The sequence below is a fragment of the Prosopis cineraria genome, unplaced genomic scaffold (genome assembly GCF_029017545.1).
Source record: "Prosopis cineraria cultivar Desert tree isolate PC_DT_omini unplaced genomic scaffold, ASM2901754v1 PC7, whole genome shotgun sequence".
In the NCBI taxonomy this organism is placed as follows: Eukaryota; Viridiplantae; Streptophyta; class Magnoliopsida; order Fabales; family Fabaceae; genus Prosopis; species Prosopis cineraria.
In genome coordinates this window covers 32651871-32669536 of record NW_026555338.1, presented here as the reverse complement: position 1 = coordinate 32669536, position 17666 = coordinate 32651871, and the positions used below count along the sequence as shown (strand labels likewise).

General features: G+C 30.9%; 1 protein-coding gene across 3 annotated transcripts; it reads left to right on the top strand.

Moving 5' to 3' along the window:
* The first annotated feature begins 2494 nt into the window (after nucleotides 1–2494).
* Nucleotides 2495–16208, top strand: LOC129315705 (probable leucine-rich repeat receptor-like serine/threonine-protein kinase At3g14840). 3 transcript variants are annotated; one of them, XM_054959668.1, is made up of 23 exons: nucleotides 2495–2559; nucleotides 3918–3989; nucleotides 4119–4187; nucleotides 4292–4363; nucleotides 4456–4523; nucleotides 4727–4798; nucleotides 4903–4974; nucleotides 5082–5153; nucleotides 5245–5322; nucleotides 5492–5563; nucleotides 5774–5842; nucleotides 7169–7240; nucleotides 11520–11585; nucleotides 11951–11983; nucleotides 12098–12138; nucleotides 12805–13184; nucleotides 13567–13762; nucleotides 13855–13986; nucleotides 14167–14285; nucleotides 14408–14618; nucleotides 14739–14976; nucleotides 15177–15327; nucleotides 15716–16208. In XM_054959668.1, exons 3-23 carry the CDS (start codon nucleotides 4161–4163, stop codon nucleotides 16106–16108), a joined length of 2634 nt encoding a protein of 877 aa, XP_054815643.1. In that variant the 5' UTR covers nucleotides 2495–2559; nucleotides 3918–3989; nucleotides 4119–4160; the 3' UTR covers nucleotides 16109–16208. The 3 variants fall into 3 exon arrangements, with proteins under 3 accessions (XP_054815643.1, XP_054815642.1, XP_054815644.1); XM_054959667.1 differs by having other exon boundaries at nucleotides 14164–14285; XM_054959669.1 differs by lacking the exon at nucleotides 11520–11585 and having other exon boundaries at nucleotides 14164–14285.
* Nucleotides 16209–17666: the final 1458 nt, after the last annotated feature.

Sequence of the window (17666 nt, the reverse complement as noted above, 5' to 3'; positions counted from 1 at the left end):
TCTTCTTTTTTTAATTCTTGGTCCAAAAAAAGAAAAGAAAAGAAAAACTTCTTTCTTAATTCTTACAAGATTTATAAAAAGAGAAAAGAGAGGACCACCCAACCGCATGTCGAGGGGCATGCATAAAAGACGTTAATTCTTTTAATTATCTAAATTAAAAATTATCTCTGTTAATTGTATATTTTAATTTGCACAACCAGCGTGAATAATTTTTAAAAAATAATAGCAGGTGATAGAGACATGCAAAAGTGATTAAAGTCTTGTATTTATAATAAAAGCAATTACTCGGTTCATTCTTATATTTAGAATGAAATGAAGCATTTTTTTTTTAAAAAAAGGAATAGACTCATCGCAAAGTGTATTTTTTAGTCTTGAGGGCAAAGGGTCAGTTTTTGACATTTATAATTCCACAAGATTGCTTTGGTGTATATTTTAAAACTCGATGTGGGCAGCTTGAAGAAAATTACGTTTCGTATGATTTAATTGTGCAGTTTTTTTTAATAAATATTATATGTGACGTATTGAATTATATCCCAGTCTTATAAATAATTCGTGCTTTATGAAAATGGACTTTGGTTTCTTGATAAATTTTTGCTAAGCACATAGGCTACGTAAACAAATACTCCCTTTGACTTTCAAACAAAAAAAAAAAATTACTCCCTTTGACAGTTTCACATGTAGGACACTTCTAAATATCTTATTGAAATTAAGAAGACATTGTCAAGTTATTAAATTGGTATAAAAATGAATTTTTTTAAAAAATTTACCACACTTAAAAGCATGAATTTTAAAATTTATTGAATTAAGAAAAATGACTACTCCCCCTGTCTTTAATAAAGGATAAATTTTGAAAACTTTTTTCAAAATTAGAGTAATTACTTTTTTTTTTCCAAATTTTACACCAAGTTCTAGTTTATTTACCATGATTTGAATTCTTAGACAATTATTTAATATGATTATTAATTGTAATGACAAAATTGAAAAAAATACATTTTAAGATAAAAATATCCTTTTCTTAATATATCTCTAGTTCTATTTATAAAGTAGAAAGAGAAGATTTTTTTATCCTATTTGCAAGTCATGTTTATTAAATTTTTATCACTAATTTTTTTTTTAATTTTACCTTCAATTAAATGCTGATGAGAGCTAGAACTTATATAATTAAAACATGCATATTTAATAGGAGGTGAAGTTAAAAATTTATTAAATTCTTAGATAAAGTTAACGAATGTTAAAAATTTTCTTAATTTTGATAAAACATGTTAAAATAACTTGTAAATAGAATAAAATGAATGCCAAATTGGTTAAGTTTGCTTTATATATTAAAGACAGGAAAGAATAATACTCTCTTTATCTCAAATTATAAGATACTTTTGAATGATTTTTTTATTTTAAAATATAAGACACTTTGAATATATTAAAGTTTCATTAAATACATCAATTTTAATATTACCTTTTTTTATAATTAATTTCTATCACTTATCTTTTTAATATATTAAATAATTTTAAAAAGTTTATATTTTTATTTTAAAAAGATAAAGTTGTTAAGTGTATTTGATGAGATTCATTGATATGTGAGATTTTATTTAAAAATATCTTATAATCTAGGATGAAAGGAGTATATAATATGGACTTTGATGGGATAAAAAAATATTACCATGTAATATGAATATCATCAACTTATTTTAGAAAGGGACTAGTATGCACAATTGGCCGGGTCGATCGAGAAAATTGGCTTATCTATTATTCCAATGAAACCTCAACTATCACCTGGAATCAATGCATGTGGGATAGTTCGTCGCATGGAATCAAATGAAGAGCTGACTTGGTCGTCTGGAATTAAACCGAGGGCCGATTGACTTGGTTCCTCTTTAATAAATTGTTAAATTTTAGTCATCCTCCTCGTCTCACATCTGGCGCGGAAACCGGTAGGGCCCGTGGTGCATTTCTCCGAATTATGCGCACATCCTGACCGTCCATCCAATCATCAATCAGATATGCGTTGCCACGTGTCACTGAAGAACACGCGATCCTAGCCGCATGTCTCACACAAATCCAGCCGTTCGTGCATGGAAGAAATTGCAGGGCTTGCAGGCAAAAGTTAATTTAAAAGCAGAATCAATAAAGCTGGAGAAGCATTTTCCCGGTATCCAATCAAGAATCAAAAAGCAGCATGATGAAGAGCCTGACTTATCCTCCATGTCTGCTTCTTCTCCTGCTTCTCTTCTGCTTCTTCTCCACTCTTGCTTCTCAATCCACTCCACCAGGTGAAGGTACATACTGACTGAACCCACACACATATATAAACGCTGTATTTTGAACATATATATAGTTGTATTTTATCATGAGTGAATCTTATTCTCTCTGTCTGCACACGCACACACGCGAATGTTTAGTGGAAGCTCTGAGAAAGATAGCTGAGAAACTGGGGAAGAAAGACTGGGACTTGGACGTAGATCCATGTACAACCAGTGGTGATCGTAACTGGACATCGAGCTATGACAACGCTGTCCTTTGCAACTGCTCTCTTGGTGATAGTTTCTGTCACGTTACACATATGTACGTCTCTCTAACTGGTCTGATCTTCTCCAATCTCCACTTTATTATTTATTCAGCAATTCGATTCTGTGATGAGATTCTTTGGATTTCTTTTCTGAGTTTTCTTGAAACTGTGTAATTTTCAGATCGATCTTTGGATTATTCTCATATGATACGCGGGAAAAAATTATTTATGGCAACCAAATTTAAAAAATTACTATGTTAAAAGATCAAGTTCTGGCATTAATTAACACTCGTACTTTGAGGAATTTGGAGTGTCCGTTCAAATATTTAACATTTTGAAGTTTTTAGAAATAAATAATTTCTGAATTTTGGTCCAAGTACATGCACTCAAATCATTTTTGCTTGTTGGTCCCAAAAAAAGAAAAAGGGTGATTCATGCTTCTCTCATCCCAACAAGTCAAAAATTTCATAATCTCGATTATTATTGCAAATATACCACCCCTTCTTTGATAGTTTGTTGATTGAATTATTGTCATGTAAAAATTAACAGTTAGTGACATCTCAGTATACCAGATTATGAGTATCCAGCGTCATAGAATCTTCTTATTTTTCAATCAGAAAAAGGATTAACATGCAATTAATCCTCGCGCACTTGCACAAAGATTTAGAATTTTTGTTAAGGCCCTATAAAGAGTTTCAAAGAATAAATAAATTGACAGTCAACTTAACAAATAGTAAATAAAGAATAAAATAATGATACGGACATTTTCCATTAGCGTAGTTACAATGATTTATCATTAGATTTTGTTTGCTTACACTTAACACATATAATTTATAAACCACAAATAATTTGGCTTGTTTTTCAAATATTATGAGTTTATTGAATTTAATTTGAATAATTTATGTTTAATGATTTATCATTAGATTTTGTTTGCCTACACTTAGCACATATAATTTATAAACCACAATAATTTGACTTGTTTTTCAAATATTATGAGTTTATTGAATTTAATTCGAATAATTTATGTTTAATATTTTATAAAATTATTATTAACATATTAAATCATAAAAATAAAAATTCACATTATTGAAGCTCGATATCAACATTTTAAAATTATAATGAAAGAAATAATAGGAAAAAATATTGAAAAATAATAATAAAATTCATCTAAAATATATAAATGATAATTTAATCCCTCAAAATATCATAATTTTCTTAAAATATTTAAAATTTTTTTATCATTAATAAATTTATATAAATTATTAAATTATTTTTGTTAAAAATAAATTATTTATAATTTTTTTATATTCATAATAAATAAATTATTATCATTTTTTTAAAAAAATATTTTATAATTATCCCAAATTTTATTATTTAACCATCTTCATCTTCATGGCGCGGAATAAACGTGCAGTCGGCTGAAATCACAGAGTCTCCCGGGGACTCTCCCGCCAGAACTGGTGAGGCTACCTCACCTCACAGAGATGTATGTTTCTCTAAAACTTGATTTCACATTTAGGGATTGCACCATATGAAATTTGCATTTAGGCCATGGCACTTATCTCGTCAATTGATTTCCATACTCACTCTACTTCGTTCTCCTTTGTGCGTACAGTGACCTCACTCGCAATTACCTTAACGGTACAATCCCTCCAGAATGGGGCTCCATGCAACTTTCCATAATGTACTTTTCCCCCTCTCTCGTTTTTATTTTGAGTATAGAGAATATGATTCTGGTTTCGTCTTATTAACATGACTCTGATGACGCGTTTTTCTTAATCACGGTAGTTCGGTTTTTGGAAATCGTTTGACGGGTACAATCCCACCAGAGCTAGGAAACATTACCACTCTCCGGAGTTTGTGAGTGCTGTCAATTAATCCCGGCAAAAATCGTTGCCATTCTTATTTCATGAAACTTTCTGGTGGAACTAAACTTTACCTGAAATGGATAGGGATCTGGAAATCAGTTCTCTGGAAATCTTCCTCCGGAGCTTGGAAATCTTACCCAGATTGAAAGATTGTAAGCCATTGTTTTGCCATTTATAATCACTGTTAATTTCTTTTTTGGGGGGGGGGGTTCATTACTTCGATTTCTTTCTTCTTTGCAATCTTCAAATTTAATCATATACTCTTATGTCAATATGCTCATTGACTGTCTATATGCTTTGAAATTTGAATTCCATTTGCTTACATTCATAATCTGTCGCGTTGTTGTCGACCTAGGCTGCTTAACTCCAATAATTTTACTGGAGAGTTACCTACCACATTAGCCAATCTCACTGCATTGCGGGAGTTGTAAGCTTTATTCTCCTGATGAATCAATAAACGATATATGTTGTTATTTTCAGTTCAAAAGTCTAAACTAACAGTTGCTTTTCCTTGCAACGCACATGACGCAGTGGAATTTGCGACAATCAATTTTCTGGAAAGATACCGGATTTTATTCAGAACTGGAAGAGTCTCGAGAGAATGTTAGAAACTTCCTCCGCCTCTTTTTTCTCATGAACTCTAATTGCTTTCAACTCTTGAATGGCACCTTTTTAATATGAATCAACGGTTCTTTTTTTTTTTTTGGCAGGAGGATTCAAGGGAGTGGTTTAAGCGGCCCAATTCCTTCTGCAATTTCACTTCTAGAAAATCTAACTGAATTGTAAGTATGATATGATGATTTGCATTGTAAAGGATCAGCTTTGAAAGCTAACTTGCCTTTATGTTTATCCATGACTGAAAATGATGCGCAGGATAATTAGTGATCTGAATGGATCTGAATATTCGGCGCCTTTGCCAGAACTTGGTAAAATAAGGAAGTTGGAAAGACTGTGAGTTAAATTGTTTTAATTAATATTTTTCAACTCTGCTTTTTGGCCAAAAAAAAAAAAATCTGCTCCACTTTTTCTACCATTGTCTCACTAATACAATTACTTATGGATATAGAAAATAAACATGAGGTGCTGATGCCTCTTCGCTGACAATCTGATTGTTGAACAGGATATTGAGGAATTGCAATATTAATGGAACTATACCTGAATATCTTGGGAACATGACAGCTATAAAAACTATGTAAGTGCTCATTTATTTCTTTATAAAACAATATCCCCCGTGCGAAAAGGGGCATTCAAGCTGGGGGAAAACATGATGCGAAGATCAAGAGTATGCAGTAGTAACTTTGTCTTGATTAATATAGTGACATCTTTATTTTACGTTCCTTTTCTTTTGTGTTTCTCAAGACATTCTGGGCGTATATATGTGTGTGTGTGTTTTTTTTTGCAGAGACCTCAGCTTCAACAAATTGAGCGGACATGTTCCAAACAGCTTTGCAAACCTGAAGAGAGAATACATGTAATGAATCTTTTTTCCCCCCGGCCAATGCCAGCTTCTTTGCATCTAAGGCTCAAATTTTCAGTTTCATTTTAGATCCTTCAAGAGCAAAATCAAATTTAGCTAATGAACACCACACTAGGGTTGACATTTTGATGCTTCTCTATAGGAATGACTACTACAAACATGTCAAATGCTAGGGCTATGCAAGTGCCCGATGGCTTGGCCTTGCACTAACCATTCAGGTTCATTGGGTGGGCATCGAGTAAGAGTCAGTCCATGCCTTGTCTTACCCAAGCCCAACAAATGTATTTTTTATTTAAATCTTTTCATAAAAATAATTGTTTTATAATATTATATTTCTTGATATAGTTAACGTAATATCTTATTTTTATGATAATCATTAATATTTTTTATGATTTTAGTTTTTTAATCATTTTAAAAATTTTAAAGTAGTTTTTAAACTTAGTAATATATATAAATGAATAATTTTTAAGCATATATAATTTTAAAAACTGTTATTTTACATCTTAATGTTAATTTTATATAAAGTATATTTTAAATGAGGATAATTATATTTTTGTCAATAAATAATTTTTTTATTTTTAACTTTTTTTAAAAATATTTTTTTAAGTTTGGCCAAACTCGGTTCAAATTAATAGGCACCAAGTTAGCATGAAGTGCACATTGGGCTGGGCAATGGGATGTGCTCATGTCCGGCTTGACTTGGCCCATGTGCACCCCATCAAATGCTGTTTCTGATGTGAATTTTAACTAATCATACGTGAGCCTAGCTTTTCTTCATGCGTGATGGTCTTAGGCTGCCGTGGCTCGTACAAAGTGATCTACTTCATGTGAACTGGCCAGAATCGTCACATCTGATGAAAAGCCAAACCCATTCTATTCATTTATACATACCTCTTCAAAGTACTAATATTTTTTTTTTACCCTGTCAGGGGATCAGGCCATGCTTTTTGAAGGGGAGAAAGAAAAAGGAAATATAAGAATTGAATAGAAACTAATATTTTGCAGGAGATAAAGAGAAAAAACATGCTCTACCTTTAGATTTTTGGTTCTTTGTCATTGTCTAAGTTAAACCTTTTGTTCAGTCATACCGGTTTAGTAAATAAAAGAAACCTTGGTAACAATGTGAATAAGTCAAATTCTTTGTACAAATTGATTTTTTTAAAAAAAGGCTTTATAGAAGGATCTTTTTCCTTTTGCTGATCCATTTCTTTTTTTTTTTTTGCCAGTATCCATTGCTAATTAATTAGTTCTACATATCATTTTCTGTTTTTTTCCCCCCGATATTCTACATATCAATTTCTTGAAATTCTTTTTGAATAGATTTTTGACAGAAAACCTTCTCGATGGACCAATACCTCCATGGATAGGTAACGCGCCGGAAACAATTGATATGTGAGTTCTCTTTCCATGGTTCACATGTTGGGGTCTTAAATTCAATAATTCATATCTTATCCGGTCAACATAGTAGAAAATGTCCTTTTTGGGTTTCTGATGGAGTATCCAGAATAATCAGTAGTAGTATTATTTACTTAGAAAGAAGAGTTATTTTCTTCCTAAAATATATGAAAATGGGAATCCATGCCCTGGGTGATTACAGAAAGAAACGATAATGACAAAGGAAGGGGTAACAGAGAGATTATTACGTGGTCTTGGATTATCAAGTTATATGAATTTTGTCCAGTAAAATTATCCTACTGTGTCCCACATGTGTATCCAACAATCTTTTTTCATAAATTCTTCAAAATCCATCTGCCTCTTCATTTGCCCCTTTCACCTTTCTCATCCACTGTTGCTATTTCTTTCCTAAGTGCTACACTCTTCATCTTCTCCACCCAGCGACCATGGTGAGAGGTTCACCACTGGTATGCCGTATGCACCGACGATTCGTTGACAGACGAGTTGAGGGTCAAACAGCTTCGCCGCTGTCAAAGGTCGCTCCGTCTTTCATTCCAACGACACGTTGTTTGATACTCCCCCGTCCCTAACAGATTATGTAATTTATACAAATTAAATAATTTAGTTAAATTAATAATTGCTAAAGTATATATTTCCTTTAACTTTACACACGATTTCATTTTAATTCTATAACTTTATAAAAATATCATTTTAGTTGTTTATTCTCAACACTGTTAATTTAATCTTAATAAATTTTTACATTAAACTTTTAAATATTAACAAAATATTTTTAAATGTTGACATATTAAATTTATTTTTTTAAAAATATTAATGATTGATACAAAAAATAATCATTTAAAAATAATGATATTAGGGTTAAAGGATTAAAAAGATAGTAATTTATAAAATTAAGGGATTAAATTAATATATTATATAAAGTTAGAGGATTAAAAATATACTTTAACCATTAATTATTTATGCAAAAATGTGTGTTAGTTTTTTTTTTTTTAAATACATGACCATGGAAACTGTATAGTAGAATGGAAATATAAGGCTATATCAAAGTAGATTCCATAATTTGGGGGTTAGGCTTATTCAGATTGAGATTAAAATATCTTACTATATAAACAAGCCTATAGCCAAAACCAGACCTAATTACTCATGCTTTTGGGCTTATTCAGGTTGGCCAAATATCTGAATTGTTAGATATTATTTCATCTCATTTTTTAATTTTTATCTAATTTCAATTTTTATTTTTTAAAAATTTAATATTTTCAATTTTAAAATTATTTTATTAATAATAAAAAAATTAATTTTTTGGGCTAAGTCCATTTAGGTTTGGGCTTAGCTCTAATTTTTTTGAGTTTATTAAGACTGCTTGAATAAGTTCAAAGTAAAGAAAATCTTTCAAGTTTTCAAGTTTGATTTTAAAATATTTTCAATTTATTTGGATTAATCTAAATTATTGCCTCTATATCCAAGATTCAAAGTACATAAGAATCTGACATCTATTGGGTGGCTTACAAAAGATCATTAAGTCAAGATAGTGGCTTGATGCCTAGTGAGTCAGAAGATTAGTGTACTTTTTTGCTTCCTTAAATATATATAGTTAATAGTAAATGTCTAATATCTCACAACAGGGATGATTTTGAGAGAAGTTATGTTGGATTAATTGATAAGGCTTATAGGGAGTTTGTGTGTTAGTTTTTTTTTTTTTTAAATACTCCTTTTAATCATTTGATTTGAAGTGTTATCAATATGGTGCATACCATGCAAGAATATGCTGCTTGGGAAAAAATAAAAAATATGAGAGATAAAGATGATTGAAGATAAAGTAAATGTACAAATTTAATTATGTATTATTTTTTAAGAATATCTGATAATCTAAAATATCAGTATCTTGTAGCTCATAATGATTAGGAATAAAAAAAAAATTTAACTAACTCTTATATTTAAGATCGGAGGGAGTAAAGTTTTTCTATTTTTTGGATAACGAGAAAGTAAGATTTTGTTTTTTTCTATCCAACTGTCAGGCGGGTGTAAATTTTAGTACTTTCATGGGAAAAATAAAAAGGATAATAAAAAAATGTGATTCAACAGAACAGAGATTTGTTTTCGGATGAACAATAAAAATATTTTTGTAACATTAGTAAAATAATAATTTTAATTTTCTTGATGTATGAAAATAGTTGATTTTAATAATATAGCATATTATAATGTTGTGGGCGGATTATATTTTAAAATACTCAATTTTATTTTTCAATTTAGAACATAGTGTATCATATAATTAATATGAATAAAAAATAAAAATAAAACTAAAAATAAAAAGTATTTTAAGCATTTTTTTTTTTGGTCACCCACATGTATTATCCTATTAGAGATAGTCCTATTTGAGGCATTATCAAGCATTAAATGTGAACACTTCTTCTAACAAGAATTTGAACCTTAACTTGTCACATTATGAAAGATTAGTTTTTCTCACTACATCTAACTTCTATTAGTTATTTTAGGCATTCCATTTATTGTTTTAGAGCTCGCCGAATCCTTGTCATTATTAGAATCACCAGGGATGGAGCTAGCTCCAAAGAGTGTCTATCATCTTGTTGAGGTTGGACTCATGACATAATGTATCTTTTCTACCCTTTCAGCAAGTAGTTTATTTCTTGGTGTAGCTCCACATGTTCATTGGATTCTTCCACTGTTACCTTTTCTCCCTTGAATACTGTTGTTATCTAAGTTTTCTTTTTTGATAAAAACACAAATTTAGTTAACAACTATTTTTTAAAAATAACTGAATAACCTATATTATGGAGTGGTGTAAAATAAATTATCCACTATCAAAATCAATATATTCTTGTCATCCATTTCTTACTAATGTCCGCTTATTTTTAATAGTATAGGACTCACACACACTCTCTCTCACTGGTGCATCATCTAATAGTATGAGTTATCCAATTGTCTGAAAAAAATAATTGATGGTTAAATGTGCACATCTATCCTTTTGATTCTTTATATATTGAAAAAAAAAAAAAATAAGGACGGAGCCTGCTCTCAACCTTGTTGGTGGCGAACTTGCAATCGCATTTTTGTCTTCAAATTTGTGGGCATGCAGCATTGATTGGAATGTATTGTGGGCCTGTGACTTTAGCAATAATTGTTTGTGGTAAGGGTGCTCAAAGTATTGGTTCATTTTGGTTTTAAGGAAAAATCAGGCTGAACCAAACCAATTAATTTACTATAATTTAAAATTTATTTTTTTAATTAGTTTGGTTTAATTTTCAAGCAGTTTGATTTAGTTTGATTTAAGTTTGAATCAAGTTTAACCTTTTTTAATGAGATATTTTTCATAATTACTAATATATTTATGTTTACTGATAATTTTTAACTATTAATTATTATTTACAATGAAAAAGTCTATTGAGCACAAAAGAATATTTTTTAACAATTAATTAACATATTTAACAATTAAAAATCAAGTTATTATACTTGATTATAAAATTAAAAAAATTATCTTAAACAATTATAAATAATATTTAGCTAATTATAACTTATTTTTACTAATGATTTACAAATAAATAAATTTGGAAAAGGGAATTTTTGTTGATAAATTTATAAAAAATATGTATAATAAATATAGCAAGACTTAATTCAGTTTGGTTCAAATTTTCAAAAACAAAAATTTAAACTAAACTGAACCAATTAATTTTGCTAAAAGAAACACCAAATCAAACCTTATCTATAGTTGATTTTGATCGGTTCATATTAGTTTGGATTAGTTTTAAACACTCTTAGTTTGTGGGCTTTATGATTTTGGAGGGAGGGGGGAAGGAGCATGCTAAAAATACTCTTATTTACTATTAATTGAAATTTTTTCTAAACTCTTACTCTGATCTAGGTCGTTATTTCACTCCATTCTATCTTTTTTTTAAATTGTCTATTTTTTTGAGTTTCAAGAGGGACGTAAATGAACTACTTGTTTCAGCTCCTTTCTCATTCTATATTATTTTGACCTATGGAACAATTTACCGTTCCTTTGTACCATTCAGTCGATGGATGCAGTTTTCTTCCTTTGGTAGTAGACGGGCTGCTCACCTGGCGAGCAATACAGGAAATCATTTTGGAACTTTTCTGCTCATGCATGCATACTTCTTCATTGAATTACACTCGTGAATATTAACGTTGATATTCTTAGGCTTCCTTAGGGTTGCCTGCTGACTCTTTGTTGTTTCTTCTACGATTCTGAAACGTATGCTGTATCTCTGTTACTTGTACATAGAGATCTTTCATACAATAATTTCAGCGTCGATAGCTCAGGGCAGCAGGCATGTTCAAAAGAAAATGTGTAAGAGATCTTGCATATATATGCATTTGTTATTAGGAGAATGATAATAAAATTCCATAACAAGAAATTTATTATAACAATGGAGTCCCCGATAATTTTTTGAGAAATAATTTGTAAATATTTATTCAAACATTTGCAAACAAAGTCTCTAACAAGAGTTATATTTAAAATTTAAATACCATTATTTATAATTAAAACTCTTGAATTTATTACTGTCTGAATTAATATTTATAATTAATTTTTTTAAAAATTTTGTTGGGGACGTAATTGTTATAAATTTATTGTTCTAGGACTTTAGTGTCATTCTTATTTCATTATCAACTCCAAAAACCTCTTTGATCCTTAACAATCCCTTTATGCCGTAGGAACATTTTTACAAACTCGTCAACAGGCGACTTGTAAGTTTTACACGCTACATGTAAATTATTTTCATTACATATATGTATCTTAAACCTTATCCCTCCTACGATGGGATTTTGTTGACTGGTTTTGCCCATTTTACCTTTCCCCAGGGGAAAGCCTGTGTGCTCGAGAAGCAGCAGCTGTTCTAGAAGTAAGTCTCCTTATAATTTGTTTTTCGTCACACTTTAAATCATGATATCTGACTATTGCTTTAGCATCTGGAATATGGATTTTGAAGGGACAAGGAGGAAAATTTCTACCACAGACTTCATACCATGCTTGTATATTAAGATATTGTTCCACCACTTATTAGTTATAATCTCTCCGATCATATATACAAGTTACTTTTAATTACCTTGCTGAAATTAATGTGAAATAGTTAAATGATTGATATTATTTGGAAAAGAAAGAAATTTTCTAGTTTACCCTCACTAAATTTATCATCTTTAAAAATATTTTCTTTCTCATATGCAACATTGTAACCTATTAATCTACTAAAAAAAAATTGTGAAAGAGCAAAATTGAAAAAAAAAAAGTTAACTATCTATCTTTTTTTTAATGTAAAGTGACTTGTATAAATGATCATTAATTATTTTTTTGGGGTGAATGATCATTAATTATTTTATAATGACCTATATATAGAATGCGAGGCAGTATTATTAGTTTATTTAATTTGGAGGAGCCTCTTTTCCATCATCATTATTTTTTTAATGCAAGTTTCTTTCTTTCTTTTTTTTTCCTGGCCAACTTTTAATGCAAGTTTCTTACTTTACTTCGTTCATTTCAACGGTTTCCCACCTTATTTTACTTCTTCCAGGATGGCGCTCTCTCTATATAAACTGTGGTGGAACCGTGGCAACAGTCAGTGGAAATAAAGCATATGAAGATGATTCAAATAAAGCTGGACCGGCTAGATTCCTCCAGCCGGGTGAAAACTGGGCTCTTAGCACCACTGGTTATTACTTGGATAGTACAGCTAATTCAAACAAGCTTGTATATTCAAATGGGTCGAGGCTTTCTAAGATCGATGCTCAGCTGTATATGAATGCACGCGTTTCTCCCATTTCTTTGACTTATTATGGGTTTTGCCTAGAAAATGGAAACTACAGAGTAAACCTCCATTTTGCAGAGATAGTGTTCACTGACGATCAAACATATGGCAGCCTTGGAAGACGTATATTCGACGTCTACATTCAGGTACGTGCCAGCATCATTTTTCTTCCTTTAAGGAGCACATCAAACCATAAGCATTAGCCCAAGTGTTGACCCTTTCTTGTAGGCATAACATGCTAAGCTGACTTAGACTGATATCGACACTTTGATATGCTTCAGAATCATAACTATGCAACCATTAAGAATTTATTTGTTCATTCGGATGGAAATCCTCTTTTTTCCATACGGACTCAAGTTTTCTCACACCCGATATTCATAATATCACTTAGCAGGGATTGTTTTCCCAGTATTTTTGACTTTCGGTATAAGATTATTGCTAGAATACTTCCAATAGTCCCAAAACGTTTAAAACTTGTAGCGGTTGTAGCCATCATGAAGCGTTAAGGTTTTGGCTGAAATCGTGCAGGGAAAGTTGGTGCTAAAGAATTTCAATATTGCTGAAGAAGCAGGAGGATTTGGGAAGGCAATAACAAGGCCATTCCCTACTGTTGTCACTGGTAATACCTTGGAGATTAGATTATATTGGGCTGGAAAAGGGACAACTGCCATCCCATTTAAATCAGTATATGGTCCTCTTATATCAGCTATAACAGTGGATTCTGGTGGGTTGTGTACTAATTTTAAATTTTCTGCCATCATTTAGATGCTATCACAATCATCCAATACCTAAAACTGCTTCGTTAAAATCGAAAAGACTTTGGAGAAAATGGAATATCTCCAGGGGCTGTTGCAGGAATTGTTGCTGCAGGAGTAGTTATTGTGATCCTGGTATTTGGTGTACTTTGGTGGAGAGGCTGTATAGGACCAAGAAGTCCGCTAGCCAAAGGTAATTTCAAAGCAACTTCTGCTTGGAATTGAGCTTTTGTAATTTCAGCAGTATGAATTTAGGTGTCTGACTTATTTTAAGATTGCAATTATTTCACCTTATGCATCATCTTGCCCTGGTAGTGGCTCAAAATTTGATGAAAATTCTAGTTCCCCGATCTTTGTTTGCTTTTATTAGCAGATCTTAAGGGCTTGGATCTTAAAACTGGCATATTCACCTTGAGGGATATCAAAGCAGCAACCAACAACTTCAATGCAGCTAATAAGATTGGAGAAGGAGGGTTTGGTTCTGTTTATAAGGTTGTACACATCAGTACACGTTCTATTAAATTGCATGCTTGACCAATTTCTTTGCATTTCTTGCTTATTTGAAAATCCATTTTAACTTCCCTGTAAATTTTATATCATATCCAAAATTGTAGGGCATTCTCCCAAATGGCACAATGATCGCAGTTAAGCAGCTATCTGCTAAATCAAGACAAGGGAATCGTGAATTTATAAATGAAATAGGCATGATTTCTGCATTGCAACACCCCTGTCTTGTAAAGCTTTATGGCTGTTGTGTTGATGGTGATCAATTATTGTTAATATATGAGTTCATGGATAACAATAGCCTCGCTCGTGCTCTATTTGGTAAGTTATTTAACCAATTTTTTTTTTTTTGCATGTTTTATAAAAATCCAATATCATATAACATGTATACTTTGATTATATGACAAGGTAGTCTAATTTCTGTCACATTCATAAATGAAGGCCCAGAAGAATTTCAGTTAAAAATGGATTGGCCAACAAGGCACAAGATTTGTGTTGGTATTGCTAGAGGTTTGGCTTACATTCATGAAGAATCAAGATTGAAGATCGTCCATAGAGACATCAAGGCTACTAATGTGTTGCTTGATAAAGATCTCAATCCCAAAATATCTGATTTTGGTTTAGCAAAGCTTGTTGAAGAGGATGATACACATATAAGCACTCGAATTGCTGGCACTTAGTGAGTTCCTACCTTTAAACTTCTAGTTTTTGTAATTTTATTGGTGAATATATTGTCCGTATGGTTGAGCTGTGACGAATTCTCTTGGCATATCACACTCTAATTTTTCAATCTATTACGGACTAAAAGATACATTTGACTTTGTAATTTTTAATGTCACTAATTGAATGTCATGGATGTATTTTTTTTTTTATATATAGTGGATATATGGCACCTGAATATGCAATGCATGGTTATTTAACCGACAAAGCAGATATCTATAGTTTTGGAATTGTTGCTTTAGAAATTGTCAGTGGGAAGAGTAACACCATTCACCTAGCAAGGGAGGAAGCATTCTATCTTCTTGACTGGGTAAATTATTCTCAACCTCTCCAGTAATCATGCCAGTTTTATTTTCCATAACAATGTCTACAAGGGGGCTATTTGTTGGGTGTATGACTTTTTTCATTTGGTGGCACAAAGACCCTTTGAAAGCCATTTCACGTTGAGCACAACATCGAGTAAATTGCAGTAATTTCCAACTAAGATATTGAAACATTTTTTATCAGTTCTTTTCTTGTTTCAGTAAAAGTTTAACCAATGTCTTACAATGAGATCTTTCAATATATGCTTGTTACTATGGTTTTGATTGCTTCCTTTCTGAGCTATACCAGAAAAGGCTTTCAGTTATTCCCTGCAATTTTTCATTCTTTTCAACTACATGGAATCAATCGTCAGTTTTGTATTTTAATTGGAGCAGGCACGTCTCTTGAAACAAAAAGGAAAATTAATGGAGTTAGTTGATCGAAGGTTGGGATCAGACCTTGACAAAGAGGGGGCAATGATGATGATTCAAGTGGGTCTCCTGTGCACCAATGTCAGCCCAGCGCACAGGCCTACCATGTCTACAGTGGTAAGCATTCTTGAAGGCAAAAGTGTAGTTGAGGAGATAGTTACAGAGTCAAGTGATGTATTGGATGAGAAGAAGTTGGAGATGATGAGGATGTATTACAATGAGATAGAAGAAAATAGGATGACTGAGATTCAAGGGCCAAGTACATCATCAGCGGACGAGCCATTTGCTTCATCAACATCAGCAACAGATCTCTATCCTCTACATTTGGACTCCTCTTACTGGGATAAAAGGTCCTAGAGAATCTTAATTATTATCTTTAATTTCTTTCTTATATAATTTCTCTTTAAAATTTAATTAATAAATATATTTGTAAAATAAATTTAATGTTAATCGACTTTTTCAAGGTGTTTTACATTTTAGATGAGAGGTAGTATTTCTAAAATTAACGCTGATTTATTTATTTATTATTATTATTACTTGCATGAAAGATCTGTTGAAAGGGGAATTATGACAATCGACAAAGTGCTCATATCTTGGGGTCTAGTAATTAATCATCAGTAGCGCAAAGATGAGATAAGGTTGACCAAGTCTCCCCTAAAGCAATTAGACAGCGACCAGACTGCCCAGCAGTGACATGCATTTCCATACTCGCACGGTTGTACCCGCCATTGGCATTACATGACTGGAGGGAGCAATTTTAACGGCAAATTGAATCTTATGCTAAAAAAAAAAAAATATTTATTCAATTACTGTGCTTTTAAAAATATTTCCTTACATACTATAAATTTAAAATTAGTTTCATATCAAATTAAATTTTAATTTTTTTAATCTTGCAGTACAAAACTTGGCCCATGCTAAATCGAGTTCGGTGCTTGTATATATAAAAAAAAAAAAAGAGCAAAATGCAGGCAGCAGGCTTAGGCTATTCTGCGCTCCACTCCCTCTATCCCTGCACGCTTTCGAATGATAAACATCAATGTGTGGTGAGTTGCCTTTTTCGCTTAAGCATATGTTTTTTCTTTCTTTTTATTTTTTGGCAAAGGAGGACCCAACAATGTAATTGAATATATATATATATATATATAATATATAATATATTATGTATGGAAAAATAATATATTATTTTTTAATTATAATTATAATATTGTTAAAAAATATTTTTTAATTATAATTATAATAATTATAATATATTACTTTAAAAAATTACTCCCTCCATTTAAAAATATAAAATATTTTTGAGAAGTTAAATGTTAAAAAATATAAAGTATTTATAGTTTTTCGAGGTGTAATCATTACTTTTTTTTTATCAAAAGTTTCCTTATTAATAAATGACTTTATATTTATTGTAAGGTGTTCAATAAGAGTAAATATGAAAAGATAGGGTTAGTTTGAAAATAAATAATTACTTTATTAGAGGATGAGATTCTGTTAAAAATGTCTTATATTTTTGAACGGAGGGAGTATAAGAATTATAAAATAACAACATAATTAGTAACAGCATGAAATTACATAAATTTAAGTCATAATATATAATTTTAGGGTTAGAATGTTAAAGATCATTTCTTCCTTCAATGTTTTTCTAACAACGTCCTATAGGGTGAGGCAATATCATTCTTAAATACTCTATTCGTTAAAAAAATATAAGGTATTTTTAATCTTTGAAAGTGTAATCATTATCTTTTATCAATAGTATCCTTATTGAATAAGTTACTTTATATTTATTTTAGAGTGAATACTTTATTAAATAAGGACAAATATAAAAAGAGAATGTTAGTTTAAAGATGAGTAATTACTTTATTAGAAAGTGAGATTTGATTGAAAAAAAATTGGACTCCTAAAATGAATGTAAAATGAT